At 40.2% G+C, this 18,109-nt stretch overlaps 1 protein-coding gene across 2 annotated transcripts; it reads left to right on the plus strand.

Moving 5' to 3' along the window:
- Window positions 1-1,520: 1,520 nt before the first annotated feature.
- On the plus strand, window positions 1,521-17,865 carry LOC103715766 (rhodanese-like domain protein). 2 transcript variants are annotated; one of them, XM_008803511.5, is made up of 9 exons: window positions 1,521-1,782; window positions 2,081-2,242; window positions 2,508-2,613; window positions 2,792-2,990; window positions 3,873-3,954; window positions 15,696-15,778; window positions 15,898-16,030; window positions 16,225-16,414; window positions 16,929-17,865. In XM_008803511.5, exons 1-9 carry the CDS (start codon window positions 1,609-1,611, stop codon window positions 17,705-17,707), a joined length of 1,908 nt encoding a protein of 635 aa, XP_008801733.4. In that variant the 5' UTR covers window positions 1,521-1,608; the 3' UTR covers window positions 17,708-17,865. The 2 variants fall into 2 exon arrangements, with proteins under 2 accessions (XP_008801733.4, XP_088573174.2); XM_088717048.2 differs by having other exon boundaries at window positions 1,548-1,782; window positions 2,488-2,613.
- Window positions 17,866-18,109: the final 244 nt, after the last annotated feature.

The raw sequence follows: 18,109 nt of genomic DNA on the forward strand, positions 1-18,109 counted from the left end.
GACTATGTTGCATCCCCTAATCAACAATAAGCTAGTTCTTCATCACCAAATATAATTGCTATAGTACATTCACTTGAGATAGGAGATGTTGATAGGATAACTTTGTGAATGAAATATAGGCTTTGTTGCCATCCCAGGGAAAATTCACTTTCAAGAATATTCATAGGGAGTGTCAATTTGCGAGGGGAGATTAATTCTATCTTGCAAGAGTGGATGGAAGAGGTAGAGGCCAGGCCCTCTTGTTCATCGATGAGGATTAGCCACTCGTTAAACATTTCACAGCAACGATGGCAGGCAACGATAGGATATCGATCGTCTCTCGGTCTTAATAAGTTTCTAGGATCATTTTTAGGATCATATATAGGACGAGAGACCGCAATGACGTATTGAGATAAGAGCAAGCAAGAGATTATTGATTCTATTCTTTTGGTTGTGAAATGGAAGGAAGAAGTGAGAGAGGAAAGGGAAGGAGATGATAGTTGTAGTATAACATAGTGTATTTCAAGGCAAGCGGCAAAGTGATAGTATGCATGCAAATAGACAAAAATACAAGTAAATAGCTTTTTGTGAATTGAAACTATCGAGAATAAATATTTTGTCGTGACTAAAAAGGTAAGAAAGTGATTCAAGTTAGTATTATGTCATAATTTTTGTCGGCTCATTGATGAGATGCATGCGAAATATTAGCTTCTACAATTTGGATCGGCATCAAATGATACAATTTGAATGTAAACACTAAGAATATTCATATTATCGAACATGGTGCTTCTCATTGAACCTTAGAATTGTATTAGTTGAGACTTTGTTAAATTACTTTTAGTAACTTTTTCCTTCCATTTTGAAAAATCATGATCAATCAATTCACGCATAAAGAATTAAATCTTCCTTTCATTCTTTACTTTAATTTGTCGATCAAGCATGCATGAAACAGGACAAGGTCTTCGAGGCCAAATACTGATATCCTATGACCGCGAATAACTTGACGAGATTCATACCAACTATACTAATTTAACAAAATAAATACCATAATCTAATATTGAGTGGCAAACCCTTAAATTTAAAAATACTTTTCAAGACAAAGAGACAGATACAAATCTAAATTTTAGACTAGAAAGTAGAAGGCAATTTTGCATCAAAATTGGTTTAAACTCGATGCAAAACCAAGTTCACAATCCTCAGCTGCTTATGTCCAACCTAACTGTTAATTATCTGTCACACTCCGGCCAACTTAATAGATCGGATGAAGACTTGCCAGCCTTGATTATCAAAATGAAAGGATCTAAATACAAATCTAAATCTTAGACTGGAAAGTGAAAAGCCATTTTGTATCAAAATTGGTTTAAGATTTGACTCGAAACCAAACTCCTAATTCTAAGCTCCTTGATTATGTCCAACCCTAAACTCCCAACCCTAAACTCTCGAATGTCAATTTTGTGCCCCACTTGGGCCAAATTAACGGGTCGGGTCAAGAATTGCCAGCCCCGGTAGTGAGCCGTACCCATTGCACCGCTGGCTGTTATCCCTTCAACCTTTCACCATCGGCTTTCGACTCCCGTCTCCTCCCAAGTAGGGCTAAAATTAGGGCGTAGGGTTTTAGAGATCTCAGCAATGGCGGAGAGCGGAGCTGGGCGAGAGGAAGGGGAAGGAGCTGGAGTCCTCCTCTATTACAAGTACGCCCCCGTTCCCGATCTCCCCTCCCTCGTCCGCTTCTACGACTCCAATTGCCGATCTCTCGGCCTCCTTGGCCGCGTCCGGATCGCTCCCGACGGCGTCAACGTCACTGTAAGCCCTTCTCTCCTCGACTCTTTCCAGAATCACGATTTCCTTATTCTCTTTACCCCTGTTTGGTTCCATTATAAAACTTTGATCATTTAGGTTGGAAAAGTTTGCATCTTTTCTTGTATATATATAGATTTTGATCATGGGTTTTGTATGGGCCTTTCTTGTCCATTTTATTGAGAATCACAAATGCCTTATTATTCTGACTGTAGATTTTATGAGGTTGGGTTTATATTGTGATCATCGATTGGATTTTGTTTTTGTATTTTGCTTTGTGTGTTTGATTTGCTCTTTTTGTCAGGTTGGTGGAAAGATGTCATCACTGGAGAAGCACATTGCAGAGGTGAAATCAAAGAGCTTATTCGAGGGCACTGACTTCAAGCTTGCAGATTGTGATCACCCTTCTGATAAGAGGATCGCTAATGAATGCGGTTTCACGTCTCTCAACATTCGAGTTGTAAAGGTTTTTGTTCCGCACATATCTTGTTTTAGAATGCACAATTGCATTCAAATAGGGATAAATGGAGGAACTTAATTGGATGATTTCACTTTGATAGTTCACTTAATACTAGTGTTGGCTGCATTCTCTTAATTTTAACACGTATAAAGAAAAACTTTAGTCGAAATTACCGTGATATATATATATATATATTTTTTTTTAATTGCAATGTGGACTTCTCTGATGTTGTATTTGTTACAATGTTAAAGGCTGTTATCATCAATTTCAGGAGTTAGTTACCTTTAGATCCCATCCATTATCGAAGTCACCAGAAATTTCAAATGCAGGAGCACACCTTTCTGCAATTGAGTTCCATTCTGTTCTCCATGATGCGAGTAAGTGGATGATTTGATGATTGTTGGAATTTCATCTCTTAAATAGTAGATCATTTTAGATGATTCTTCTTATAAATAGATGTACTATCTTTGCTTTCTGAGATTTCTGGGATTATGCTTGGTAGTTTAGGATTTATGAATATGAGGCTAAGTTGCTGATAGAAAAAATTGTTACCAGGAAATAATGTGGACTCTCATTCATCGGTCCAGCAGAAGCAACTTGTTTTACTGGATGCAAGGAACATATATGAGACTAGGATTGGGAAGTTTCAGACTCCAAATGTGGAGACTTTGGATCCAGAAACAAGGCAATATAGTGACCTACCTGCCTGGGTAGATGACCATTCTGAACAGCTGTGTGGCAAACATGTCCTCATGTAAGTATCTTCTGTCTGGATCTTGTAACTGTATTCCAACCCTTTTCTCCATATAAGCCAGAGAAACAAAAATGGTGTCCAATAAATCCAAATCTTTCAGCTTCAGTTGAATGTGTGCTCTTACTGAATTAGAGAGTATACCTGTATTTTGTCAAACCACTAAAGATGTGTAACTAGGGCCTTCTTGGGTTCCATGCTGATTGGGTGGTTAAAGTTTTCTAATGTTGTGTGCTTGTAATTTCTGGATGAACAACGTGTTAGCCTTTATCGATGAGAGGCAAAGGTTTGACTTCATCTTGTTTTCCTAAAACGAATTGGTAGACCATTAGTTAGACCCTTACATGGAAGGTGACTTCTGGAATGATAGTTTTTGAGTGGAGTATGGCAGGCCTTGCTGAAAACTATGTCCGTTGCATTACTACATAGGATGGTATAACCTTCTAGGGAAGCCAATGACATGGAAGGATCACTTGAAGGAAGACGTATGGAGTATGGCCCTTTTGGCTGTGTTCTTGGATCTTGAATTTATCTTTTCATTCTAATTATATTTCTTTTGAATAGAAGAACTCTTATATTTGCTAATGCACAACACAGTTACCGAGGAAAATCTGTTAATCGTTTAAATTTAGGTTTTTCATACTAAGAAAAATGTCAACAATTTAAATCTAATTTCTATTAATTCTTAGAATTATGTCAATATTGTCTATGGCTTGCAATATGTGACTCATTTGTTTCAAGCATTATGCTGACTCTTCTTTTTCTTTTCCTTTTTCCTTTTTTTTGACTTTTGTAGCCTATAGTTAATTGGGAGCATACTTTTGTAATACTTTACATTACTTCTCATGGGTGGTAGATGCTGTAATTATTCTTTCTATATTTCAGGTACTGTACTGGAGGTATAAGATGTGAAATGGCATCAGCCTATATTCGATCCAAGGGTGCAGGTTTCGAAAATGTGTTTCAGGTAAGTCTTAAAAAAGAATTATGTTTGGTTTTCTTTATCTTTTTCATTTGTTATCAATAATTTTATAGTGCTTTCATATCAGTTTCCGTTATGTGATTTTGAAATATGCTGGTTTTATCAATGCTCACTTTCAATATGCATTTAAGTGCTCATACTAGAACAGTACAGTGGGCATTATGATTGATGGAGATTTTTCATTAGTTCACCTTTTGCTGACTAATTGTCCAAATTATTAATAAAAATGAAAGGGCATATAAATTCTGTTGAATTGCAGAAAAAGGCATAACTGTATGCATGAAAAGGAAGGGATAAATTTCAGTAAACAACAAACTGATCATGGGATAATCCTCAACTTCTCTGAAGTCTTCCAAGTTATGTTTCTTTTTACATATGGAAAAGAAGACCAATGTGGTATGCAGATTAAAATATTTTTATATCTCCTTCAAATACAGTTCCAAGGCATTAATCACCATTCTTAAATGTTATTTGCATTATAGTAATTTTTTTTCCTTTTTAAATGTGCCATAATATTTAATATGGATACCATATGTCACGACCCCCGCCCCGTTCCCGGCGGGCCGCCACGACGGTTCTAGGGTGCGGGTAGGCATAAGGCCACCAGCCACCGCGTAGAACCCTACTACCTATCAATCATCAATGAATCTTGAAAAATTTGGCATGATGCATGCACAAAATGATCACTTTTCCTATAGTGACCTGTCAGGATTATCTCAATACATACAACACACTACCTGTCAGAGCAGCAATCACATAATCCGTCACATAATGAACCTGGACAATATATATCAATACATTATCTCAGGCATATAACTCATATGTATAAAAATCTGGTTCCCATTCCATCTATGGTCAAACCCATATCCACAACAGGATCTACGACTGTAACTATACACTATATACAACAGAAGGTTTATAATACACCAAAAGGGTATAAACCTCTATCTACATTATACTATACTATACTATGGAGCGGCACAGTAAGCAGACAATCTCTAACCCTGCTCCTCTCTATACAATACTTGCCCTGCAATCAAAAACACCAAACTGGGGAGTGAGTATATGAATACTCAGTGAGTGGAGTAGAGAGTACTATGCACATGAGACAGAATATAATCATGGCTCGAGATGAAATCTCAAGATCAATAACAACATGAACATGAACTCAACATAGAGAATATGGAATAAATCATCAATATTACCACAATCAATATCAACTCATCTGAAGCATATATGGAATAATCAAGCAAACATATATGCTACTCATGAATATGCTCAACAGATCATAATGCTGGAACATACAAATCAGGTGTCAATATGCTGAAATCATCACTAGACAGCTGTCGGGAGGTGGGTTTTACGCCCCAGGCGAACCAGCAACAACTCCTTACTGTCACATGCATATGTAGGATAAGACACCACACTAATCATGTAAATGCCGGCCAGTATCCAGAACAGAAATCCATCTCACATCTACATACTAAACGGCACCTCGTGGGAATTCTACATCCGCGGAAAGCCATACTGCACCTCGCGGGGTCTTACTATGCCCGGCGGCAAGCAGAATATAAGTCGTAGGACCGGCCGATCCTACGCCTAGGGCCGTGTCCCCCCCTAGGAAGGGACTGGGCTCCGCCCACCCAGAAGGCTACTATGTGCACAAAGGCCGATGTTCAACCCCATCGACTATAGGTGTCCTGCAGATACTGCCAAGCCATGCATAAATGCCATAATGCACCCTCCCAATACTTTACTAAAAAGGAGTATGATCAAGACTACCACTCACTCGACTCCGACCCAATCATAAACTAACATCAGGGTTGGGAGTGAGGGTCAAGAAAGTGCAATACAACTCAATATACCACTAAAAAGGCTCTACAAATCTTTGAAATAGAGGAAATGAAATCAATTTACAAAAGAAATCATTTCACAATTCGGAATCAATTTGATTACTCATCAACCCCTCGTAATTTCTCTCAATGTTCCTTCAAATGCATGTACAGAATAATCAAGCATGGAGAATCAAGATTATAGAGGAATCTACTACAACAATTAATCAATAAGCTCAGGTGGAATCAAGTCACACTTGGCAACATTCATGAAAATGAATAAAGAATGTGCTCATGGTGCAAAGTACAAACTCCCACTCACCTGCCAATCCGGCACGGCCTCGATACGCCTCTAGAATTCTACAGCAGGCAGTGGGGAACTTCTTCCTCTCGTTCCCTAGCTTCTTGCCCAACTGTGACATGCATTTACCATACATTTAGTCTTGTATCAAGGTCATAATCTACGTGCCAATTATAATATAGGGAACTTTAATTGATTCAACTCCCCCGTTCCCTAAATCTTTTCTTTTCTTTCTCTTTTTCTATTAATTAACTCATCATTTATGTGTATTAGGGACTCCCTTGCACGAGTACAAGGTCTCCCTTAGCCTAATCTAGGCTTAATACCCTATTATGGCATGAAATCCCTTATTTTCCACCCGGATGAACAGTAACCCGAACTGACAGTGGGTTACTTCATCCCGGTTTTGATCCACTTTCAGGACTCCAAATTTGATGAAATTTTTACCTAACATTCTACACTCATAGAGGATTCCAAAGAGATAACATGCATCATCATCGGAGGCCGTTTGACCCCCTAAATAGTTCGCCGAAGTTGGGACTTCGACACAGTTTTTCCGTAGTGCCGGAAAAATTTGTTAAAATCCGATTCTTCCTCTTTTAATCACCTCTACAACCCTTATCCGACCCCTCTAGACTATATCCACCCTTTGTATAGCCTAATGTCATCAAAAGACTAGATAGGGACGGATATTTACCTTTTTCTTTTTGGAAATCGAGGTCCTTGCGTAGAGGGGAAGGAGATCTACGTTTTTTCCTTCAGCTGGAAGTGCAACCGGGATCCCTTCCACCTCGAATCCCTCTTTCTTCTTCTTTTTCTTCTTCTTCTTCTCTTTTTCTTTCCTTCTTTTCCTCCACGCCTGAGAACCCCCTCTCTGTGACTCTCTCTCGGTTTCATTCCCGTGAGCCACCAACCACCCCATTTAAATCACATCAAAGCACTATTCACCTTTGTTTAATATTATTAAATTCCCATTTTGCCCCTAACACTTCAACATATCTACAACTATGCCATTATCTTTTGATTCCTTCCAATTTTACCCCTTATATCAATTTTAAAGGACTATTCTATCCCTTTTTATATAAAAAAAAATTTTGGGGTTATTACATCCTCCCCTCCTTATATAAAATTCGTCCTCGAATTTAAAAGAGTAAATTACCTGATTACTCAAAGAGGTGAGGGTATTTGCTCTTCATACTTTGCTCCGACTCCCAAGTGCATTCTTCAACATTGTGCCGGTGCCATTGGACCTTTACCATACATATTTCCTTATTTCTCAGCTTCCTGATCTGAGTATCAAGAATAGCGACAGGAAGTTCTTCATAAGAAAGATCTTCTTCTACTATAACTTCCTGCACTGATAGCACATGAGATGGATCCGGCACATACTTCCGGAGCATAGATATGTGGAATACTGGATGCACATGGCTGAGGTTTGGAGGCAGTGCTAATCTGTAAGATACATTGCCAACTTTATCTAATATTTCAAAGGGGCCAATGTATCTGGGACTAAGCTTGCCCCTCTTTCCAAACCTCATTACCCCTTTCATAGGAGAGATCTTTAGGAACACGTGATCCCCCGTGCCAAACTGCACATCTCTCCTTCTGACATCTGAGTAGCTCTTCTGCCTACTGAACACTGTCCTCAACCTTTCCTGTATCATTGGCACTTTTTCTGATGTCTCTCTGATGTCCTTCTAGGTGCTTCTCTCCAATCTCAGACCAGCATAAGGGAGATCTACATTTTCTCCCATAAAGTGCCTCATAAGGTGCCATACCAATAGTGGAGTGATAACTGTTATTATATGCAAACTCCACTAAAGGTAAGTATCTGTCCCAGCTACCTCTGAAATCCAGTACACATATTCTGAGCATATCCTCGAGGGTCTGAATGGTCCTCTCCGATTGCCCATCTGTTTGAGGGTGAAATGCTGTACTGAAATCAAGCTGAGTTCCTAATGCCTCATGGAGTTTCTGCCAAAATCTAGAGGTAAACTGTGAACCTCTATCTGATATAATAGAAACTGGCACTCCATGCAGAGATACTATTTTATTCACATATATTTCGGCATACTGAGCTACTGAATATGTGGTTTTCACCGGTAGAAAATGGGCTGATTTTGTCAATCTATCCACAATCACCCAGATGGAATCATATCCTTTTTGTGTTCTGGGCAGCCCGACCACAAAATCCATAGTTATCCTTTCCCATTTCCACTCGGGCAAAGGTAACTCTTGCAAAAGCCCTGTTGGCTTCTGATGTTCAAATTTCACTTGTTGACAAGTCAAACAAGAAGCCACATATTTGGCCACATCCCTTTTTAATCCGTTCCACCAATATATGCCTTTGATATCATGATACATTTTGGTGGAACCAGGATGAATGCTATAGGGAGTATTGTGTGCTTCATGCATAATCCTCTGTCTCAGATCTTCCACATTTGGCACACATAGCCTACTGCCACACCTCAACATTCCATCTACAATCTGAAACCTTTCTGACTGTCCTGATTGCACTTCTCCTTTCAGTTTCACAAGGATTGGATCTAAATCCTGTGAAACTTTGATTTCATCTATCAACCTCGGTTTCACCTGAAACTGTGCAATCAAAGGACGAACCTCTAATAACTCAAAAGATAGTCCCTGAGCAAATAAATCTGCCAGATCTCTGACTATCTCTCTCCTCTGGATGGAGATGTGAGATAAACTGCCCATTGACTTCCGGCTTAATGCATCTGCTACTACATTAGCCTTGCCCGGATGATACAGGATTTGGCAGTCATAATCCTTCAACAGCTCTATCCATCTCCTTTGTCTGAGATTCAAATTTCTTTGCTGCTGAATGTACTGGAGGCTTTTATGATCAGTATATATTTCACATTTCTCACCATATAAATAATGCCTCCATATCTTTAGTGCAAATATGACAGCAGCCATTTCCAAGTCATGAGTGGGATAGTTTACTTCATGCTTTCTTAGCTGTCTGGATGCATATGCAATCACCTTGCCATTCTGCATCAACACACATCCCAATCCCACTTTAGAAGCATCACAGTAGACTACAAATCCGCCTGTATCTGTGGGTAGAGTCAAAACTGGAGCTGATGTGAGGCAATCTTTCAGCTTCTGGAAGCTCTGTTCACAAGAATCTGTCCAAGTGAACTTAACCTGCTTCCGAGTCAGCTTTGTTAATGGGGTAGCTATTTTTGAAAAGTCCTTTACAAACTTCCTATAGTACCCAGCCAGACCCAGAAAGCTCCTGATTTCTGTTACATTTGTTGGTCTCGGCCAATCCATAACTGCCTCAATCTTCTTGGGATCCACCCTGATTCCTTCCTTACATATTATGTGTCCCAAGAATCCAACTTCTTGTAGCCAGAACTCACATTTGGTAAGTTTGGCATACAATTCATGTTCTCTCAAGGTTTGTAGTGCTATCCTCAAATGCTCTTCATGATCAGCCTGACTCTTAGAATATATGAGGATATCATCTATAAAGACTATCACAAATCTGTCAAGATAGGGTTTAAAAACCCTATTCATCAAATCCATGAATGCTGCTGGGGCATTTGTCAGCCCAAATGGAAGCACTAGAAACTCATAGTGCCCGTATCTCGTTCTGAATGCAGTCTTCAATATATTTTCCTTTCTGATTTTTAACTGATGATACCCAGATTGCAGATCAATCTTCGAGAAGTACTCAGCCCCTTGTAATTGATCAAACAGGTCATCTATCCTGGGGAGTGGGTATCTATTTTTGATGGTCACTTTATTCAGCTGTCTATAATCTATACATAATCTCAGCGATCCATCCTTCTTCTTCACAAACAGAACTGGGGCACCCCATGGTGATGTACTGGGCCTAACAAACCCCTTGTCTAGCAGATCCTGCAACTGGACCTTCAACTCCCTCAGCTCTGTAGGTGCCATACGATAGGGAGCAATCGATATAGGGTTTGTACCAGGAAGAAGTTCAATACTGAACTCAATTTCTCTATCAAGTGGCAATCCTGGTAATTCTCCTGGAAATACATCAGGATACTCCCTAACAACTGGAATCTGCTGCAGATCCACAGACTCTACCTGGGTGTCCATCACATAAGCTAGATAGCTTTGACACCCCTTTCTCAGCAGCCTCTTTGCTTTTACTGCAGACACCAAATTCATTGGGATCTCACTCCTGTCCCCTTGATATGTAAATTTCCCCTTATCTAAAGGTCTGAAAATAACACTCTTTTCTTGGCAGTTAATGGTGGCACGATTGTCTGATAACCAATCCATGCCCAGTATGACATCAAAGTCTAACACTGCCAACTCAATCAAATCGACTGGGAGTGTCTTACCTTCTACCTCTACCACACAGGTAGGATACACATATCTCACTTCTATACTATCCCCTACAGGTGTGCTAATAACTAAGGGAATATGCATCAATATCTTATCCTTAGCTAACTTTTTAGCAAAATAAGGGGACACAAATGAATGGGTAGCTCCAGAATCAAATAACACTCTAGCTTTAATCTTGAGGAGCATACCTGTCACAGCTGCATTTGATGCCTGTGCCTCCTGTGGATTTACCGTAAACACCTTTCCTTGCCCTCTGCCTGCTGGAGCTAACAGCTGAGATGGTCCAACACTCTGCTGTGACGCTGGTGTCTGACCTCTGCCTCTGCCTACAGGCCCCCTACTACTAGGCCTGTCTATCTGTACAGAAGGGTAGGATGCCAAGGGCACAAACTGCTGGGTGGCACCCTGCGGGCATTCTCTGGCAAAATGACCCGGCTGTCCACATCTGTAGCACACTCCCTGGCCCATTCTGCATCTATCAGGGTGCTGCTTCCCACATATGTCACACACTGGCCATGATTGGAACCCGGATTCAGTTCTGGCCATAGTGACTGGAGGACGAGGTACTGATGGTAGAAAAGTATCTTGTGATTGACCTCTTCCCCTCCATTTCCTCTTACGCGGGGCAGATGGAGTTGAGCGTACAGATTGCTCCGTCGGGCCCTCCGAGAGATCTACTCCCTCAGATCTACCTCTACTGCTTTGCTCCTTCCCCACACTCATTTTTCTCTATTCTCTTTCAGCTCTTTCCTCTTTGTTTCTGGTCTCCCACTGTTTTGCTTTATCTATCAGCCTAGACAAGGTGGGGACCTCTACTGCCAACACCGCATTATAAAGCGGGGAAATCAGACCCCGCCTGAATCTTTCTATCCTGGCAGCTTCAGTGGGGATGATGTAAGGAGCATACTTCCCCAATCTAGTGAACTCACGAGCGTACTCAGATACGCTCATTCCGGGCATCTGCTTCAGCCTCTCAAACTGAAGAGCCCGATTCTGCCTCTCAGCCGGAGACAAAAACTCATCCATCACTGCTTGCCTGAACTCTTCCCAGGTTGGAGGATTCCTACTGTACAATCTGTCCTCCACGTGCCTCTGGTACCAGCCCCAGGCATCTTCTTTCATTGTGAGCCCTACAAGTTCTATTGCTCTTGCATCAGAACAGGGCAGTCTCCGTATCATCTTTTCAGTCTCCTCCAGGAATCTCTGAGGATCTTCACCTTCTTCCCCCTTAAACTCTGGGGTTCTGAGCCTCAGAAATTCCTGTACAGTAATCCCCTCATCATCTAGAGCCCGCCTGGCCAAACTTCTTGGCACAACTACAGGAGGTGGGATGGATACTACTGACGGGGCAGGAGGTTTCCCCCGAGCAATCTGCTCCCTCAGAGCCTGATTTTCCGCCAGTAACCGTTCCATCAATGCATCTCTACTTCCTACCTCTCCTTGATCATCAACCCTCCGTCTATCAGCAGGACGAGATTTTTCTCTTTGGGGCTCGACATGTGCAGAACCCGCATCCAATGCTATATCTGGCTCCATCCTCCTTTCAGGACGAGCAGGTCCTCTCCTTGGAGGTATTCTTTATATCTCTCTAAAAAAGTCAAAAAGAGAGGATGGTCGTTACACACTGAGTCATGATATATTTTACTGAGTTGTAAATGACTAATAAAATAACATACAGAAAAATCCTATGCTCCATAGTATAATCCTATACTTAATCCTGACTCATCCTATTGCTCTGACAAGACTCTTCTTAACCTTTGCTCTGATACCAAGCTTTGTCACGACCCTCGCCCCGTTCCTGGCGGGCCGCCGCGACGGTCCTAGGGTGCGGGTAGGCATAAGGCCACCAGCCACCGCGTAGAACCCTACTACCTATCAATCATCAATGAATCTTGAAAAATTTGGCATGATGCATGCACAAAATGATCACTTTTCCTATAGTGACCTGTCAGGATTATCTCAATACATACAACACACTACCTGTCAGAGCAGCAATCACATAATCCGTCACATAATGAACCTGGACAATATATATCAATACATTATCTCAGGCATATAACTCATATGTATAAAAATCTGGTTCCCATTCCATCTATGGTCAAACCCATATCCACAACAGGATCTACGACTGTAACTATACACTATATACAACAGAAGGTTTATAATACACCAAAAGGGTATAAACCTCTATCTACATTATACTATACTATACTATGGAGCGGCACAGTAAGCAGACAATCTCTAACCCTGCTCCTCTCTATACAATACCTGCCCTGCAATCAAAAACACCAAACTGGGGAGTGAGTATATGAATACTCAGTGAGTGGAGTAGAGAGTACTATGCATATGAGACAGAATATAATCATGGCTCGAGATGAAATCTCAAGATCAATAACAACATGAACATGAACTCAACATAGAGAATATGGAATAAATCATCAATATTACCACAATCAATATCAACTCATCTGAAGCATATATGGAATAATCAAGCAAACATGTATGCTACTCATGAATATGCTCAACAGATCATAATGCTGGAACATACAAATCAGGTGTCAATATGCTGAAATCATCACTAGACAGCTGTCGGGAGGTGGGTTTTACGCCCCAGGCGAACCAGCAACAACTCCTTACTGTCACATGCATATGTAGGATAAGACACCACACTAATCATGTAAATGCCGGCCAGTATCCAGAACAGAAATTCATCTCACATCTACATACTAAACGGCACCTCGCGGGAATTCTACATCCGCGGAAAGCCATACTGCACCTCGCGGGGTCTTACTATGCCCGGCGGCAAGCAGAATATAAGTCGTAGGACCGGCCGATCCTACGCCTAGGGCCGTGTCCCCCCTAGGAAGGGACTGGGCTCCGCCCACCCAGAAGGCTACTATGTGCACAAAGGCCGATGTTCAACCCCATCGACTATAGGTGTCCTGCAGATACTGCCAAGCCATGCATAAATGCCATAATGCACCCTCCCAATACTTTACTAAAAAGGAGTATGATTAAGACTACCACTCACTCGACTCCGACCCAATCATAAACTAACATCAGGGTTGGGAGTGAGGGTCAAGAAAGTGCAATACAACTCAATATACCACTAAAAAGGCTCTACAAATCTTTGAAATAGAGGAAATGAAATCAATTTACAAAAGAAATCATTTCACAATTCGGAATCAATTTGATTACTCATCAACCCCTCGTAATTTCTCTCAATGTTCCTTCAAATGCATGTACAGAATAATCAAGCATGGAGAATCAAGATTATAGAGGAATCTACTACAACAATTAATCAATAAGCTCAGGTGGAATCAAGTCACACTTGGCAACATTCATGAAAATGAATAAAGAATGTGCTCATGGTGCAAAGTACAAACTCCCACTCACCTGCCAATCCGGCACGGCCTCGATACGCCTCTAGAATTCTACAGCAGGCAGTGGGGAACTTCTTCCTCTCGTTCCCTAGCTTCTTGCCCAACTGTGACATGCATTTACCATACATTTAGTCTTGTATCAAGGTCATAATCTACGTGCCAATTATAATATAGGGAACTTTAATTGATTCAACTCCCCCGTTCCCTAAATCTTTTCTTTTCTTTCTCTTTTTCTTTTTCTATTAATTAACTCATCATTTATGTGTATTAGGGACTCCCTTGCACGAGTACAAGGTCTCCCTTAGCCTAATCTAGGCTTAATACCCTATTATGGCATGAAATCCCTTATTTTCCACCCGGATGAACAGTAACCCGAACTGACAGTGGGTTACTTCATCCCGGTTTTGATCCACTTTCAGGACTCCAAATTTGATGAAATTTTTACCTAACATTCTACACTCATAGAGGATTCCAAAGAGATAACATGCATCATCATCGGAGGCCGTTTGACCCCCTAAATAATTCGCCGAAGTTGGGACTTCGACACAGTTTTTCCGTAGTGCCGGAAAAATTTGTTAAAATCCGATTCTTCCTCTTTTAACCACCTCTACAACCCTTATCCGACCCCTCTAGACTATATCCACCCTTTGTATAGCCTAATGTCATCAAAAGACTAGATAGGGACGGATATTTACCTTTTTCTTTTTGGAAATCGAGGTCCTTGCGTAGAGGGGAAGGAGATCTACGTTTTTCCCTTCAGCTGGAAGTGCAACCGGGATCCCTTCCACCTCGAATCCCTCTTTCTTCTTCTTTTTCTTCTTCTTCTTCTCTTTTTCTTTCCTTCTTTTCCTCCACGCCTGAGAACCCCCTCTCTGTGACTCTCTCTCGGTTTCATTCCCGTGAGCCACCAACCACCCCATTTAAATCACATCAAAGCACTATTCACCTTTGTTTAATATTATTAAATTTCCATTTTGCCCCTAACACTTCAACATATCTACAACTATGCCATTATCTTTTGATTCCTTCCAATTTTACCCCTTATATCAATTTTAAAGGACTATTCTATCCCTTTTTATATAAAAAAAAATTTTGGGGTTATTACACCATAATTCACTTTTCCTTTCTAAGGTATGTATGGTATCTGATTTTGTGGTTCTCAAAATTTTATTCTCCTATTGGTTGTCTGATAATGGCTTTTTTCCTGATTTAGTGTCTGATGGTCCAGTTCCCAAGATTCTCTTCCTTTCTTATCCATGTTTCTGTAGATTATTGAAAAATTAGGCTCTTTACAAAATGTTGGATTCAAGAATCAGATTTTTTAATTGACTTTTCTTTTCGGCATCTTGAATAAATGTAAGATTTTAAAAGAGAGTTAATACTCTTGCAACCACGATGAGAGCTAAACAAAATTATTTGTTCCTCTTAACTGAAATTCACTCTTTGCACCAGAATGAGCACAAAAATGTTCAAGATAACTGTGTTGTGAAAAGAAAAGAAGATAAGTCCGAATCACATTGCGTGATTCCATGATATTAAGACAAGCTTAAGGACATGTCTTCATGATTAACCCAGATATCTATAATCACATTGTATGGTCCACATGTTGGAAAGGATATGCACTCAAGCACATTTTAGTAACATTTTTTCAGGTTAGATATTGTTTCATGTGCGGCAACACTATTTTGTCATTTGGCCATGTAGTTACTATAATTTCATATACCAAAAAAATATCATTCCTCATGAGGCACAGGACAAACACTGCAATTTTTTTTCTCCTTTTTCCGTAATATATATCTAAGTTACTCTTTTACAGAGATTGGATTCTCTTCAGCCATCCTTATCTTCTGATATCTATGACAGTTATTTGGTGGAATTCAGAGATATTTGGAACAATTTCCAGATGGTGGCTATTTTACGGGAAAAATTTTTGTATTTGATCACAGGTTGGCCCCCTTCTATCTTAATTGAATCTTTCTACAGATATTTTGATATGTGAATTTTATTACATATGCTGATGAAGTTTGAATCTATGGCATCCACTCTTTTTCATGTATTGTAATAGGATCTCAGTCGGATGTCAGGATGCAAATATTGTCGGAACTTGTCTAATATGTCACTCTTCGTTTGATGATTATTCATCTCGTTGCCGGTGCAGTTATTGTAGGATGTTAGTCTTAGTATGTTATAGTTGCCAGGTAAGTACAACATCATTTTCATGCTTAAAACTTCAATTTTAATTTAAACTTTCTTTTCAGTTATTTTTTTCCATGGCCAATCTCATTAGCGAATACCAGTGAGTTTTATTCCGGTTGTCCCCAAATTGTATGTTGGCTTGGTTGCCTGGAATGTGTTTCTCTGACCTGAGTACCTGTTGCAAATTATTGGACAGGGTAGTTCTGGTGTGGTGTATGTTTGTGAGTTATGCCAGAAACAAGGCAAGGGAGATAGGCCATTGCTGTTGATACAGGATGACCAGATACTTGCAGATTGCTTGCCTGATTCATCTGAAGCAAATGAGATTGCAAGAGCCCCGTTTTCTGATCACATCAAACCTCTTTCTGAACTCTCCCTGAGAGATGGTAAGGTCTGTATCAATTTGCCAGATCTAAATCTAGAGATTTTTCATTTATTGGTTATGGATGATAGTCCCTGACATCCCTGCTGGGAGATATTCTGATGGGTAGAATCTTTTTAAGAACCTAGGTTTAGTTTCAATGTTCCAGCTGATTTTCCTCCTTTCACCATGCTGAATATTGGGCAGAAAAACTGAGGTTGGAGTGTCTTGCCAACCTTAGGAGCTGTGAACAAGACTAGTTTTGTGAATTCTAATCCTCATGAATTCTGATCTTCAAGACAGAAAACAATGAAATGGATAGTGCATTCTGTTATAGGATACAGCCAGCAAAATGTCCAACTAGGATTATTAGTATGAATTTTGATGATACATTGATAGCTGTTTTCTTGTCTGACGCCCACCTCAAACCCAGTGTTCTTTGATGTTTGCTACTGAGCTGATGCAAACAGTTATGAATTTTTCAGGTCTGTTTCTTTCCTTTGATAGATAATTTTGCTCTTATTGAAATTGTTCTACAGGCCACAACCATCGGAGAAAACTAAGGATCCTGTGCTTGCATGGTTTTCGACAGAATGCTTCAAATTTTAAGGGAAGAACATCATCACTGGCTAAGAAACTCAAAAACATGGTGGAGTTTGTTTTTGTTGATGCCCCTCATGAACTTCCATTTATTTATCAACAACATTCTCATGAACCACCTCATGTTTCCATGGATTTGGCATCAGAGAAAGCTACCAATCTAACCAATTCTTGTAAAGAGTCACCACCTACACTGGAAAACTGCAAAAAAAGATTTGCATGGCTTATTGCCCCGAAGTCGGACTGCTTGGAGGAAGGAGGGTGGAAAATGGCAGATGTGTCATTTGACCCTCTTCAATATCAGCAACAAACTGATGGCTTTGAAAAATCCTATTCTTATCTCAAGACTGTAATCTCACAGATGGGGCCATTTGATGGGATCCTTGGATTCTCGCAAGGAGCAGCAATGGCTGCTTTGTTCTGTGAAAAGCAACAGAGAAGTGGTGGCGTTTCAGATTTTAGATTTGCAATCTTATGCTCTGGGTTCTCTGCAGTATCAGAGGAATGCAGCAAGAAACTAATAAAGTGCCCATCTTTGCATTGCTTCGGTAATGGCCAAGGGCATGACAGGCAGATAGCATGCGAAGCTAGCAGGAAACTTGTTGATCTGTTTGATAAGGACTGCTCTATGGTCATCGAGCACGACATGGGTCACATAATCCCGACCAGGTCGCCATACCTTGATCAAATGAAGGAGTTTCTTATGCATTTCCTCTGAAAGCCCATCTGATGTGTTCTACCCTCATTCTGAGCTTTGTATACTATTGTCTGCTTTTTTAAAACAAAAATATCTGGACTGAAGAAGTCTCTGTAATTTGATTATTGAATTTCTTGTAGAATTTCAATTGGTTGAATAATTTTCCTTTTTTCCCTCAATTTATATTCTGATCGCCTCTCAGTGTTCATTAATTCGCTACCAAGTAGTTCATAAAAGCTCGATGAGTTATGATTGTGATATCCATTTCATTTTCTTTTCAATACTTTGTTGCATTAATCATGAGAAATTGAATTAGTTAAAGAAATATTATCTTGTTCTGCCATCTGAATTTTGTGCTCTATAAGTATGGATATAATAATCTGATCTGCTGATGCCCCTAAAAGGCAGGCAGTTAGTATGAGT

Source organism: Phoenix dactylifera, chromosome 2 (assembly GCF_051530095.1).
Source record: "Phoenix dactylifera cultivar Ajwa chromosome 2, Ajwa_hap1_PhDact_Kaust_v1.1, whole genome shotgun sequence".
Classification (NCBI taxonomy): domain Eukaryota; kingdom Viridiplantae; phylum Streptophyta; class Magnoliopsida; order Arecales; family Arecaceae; genus Phoenix; species Phoenix dactylifera.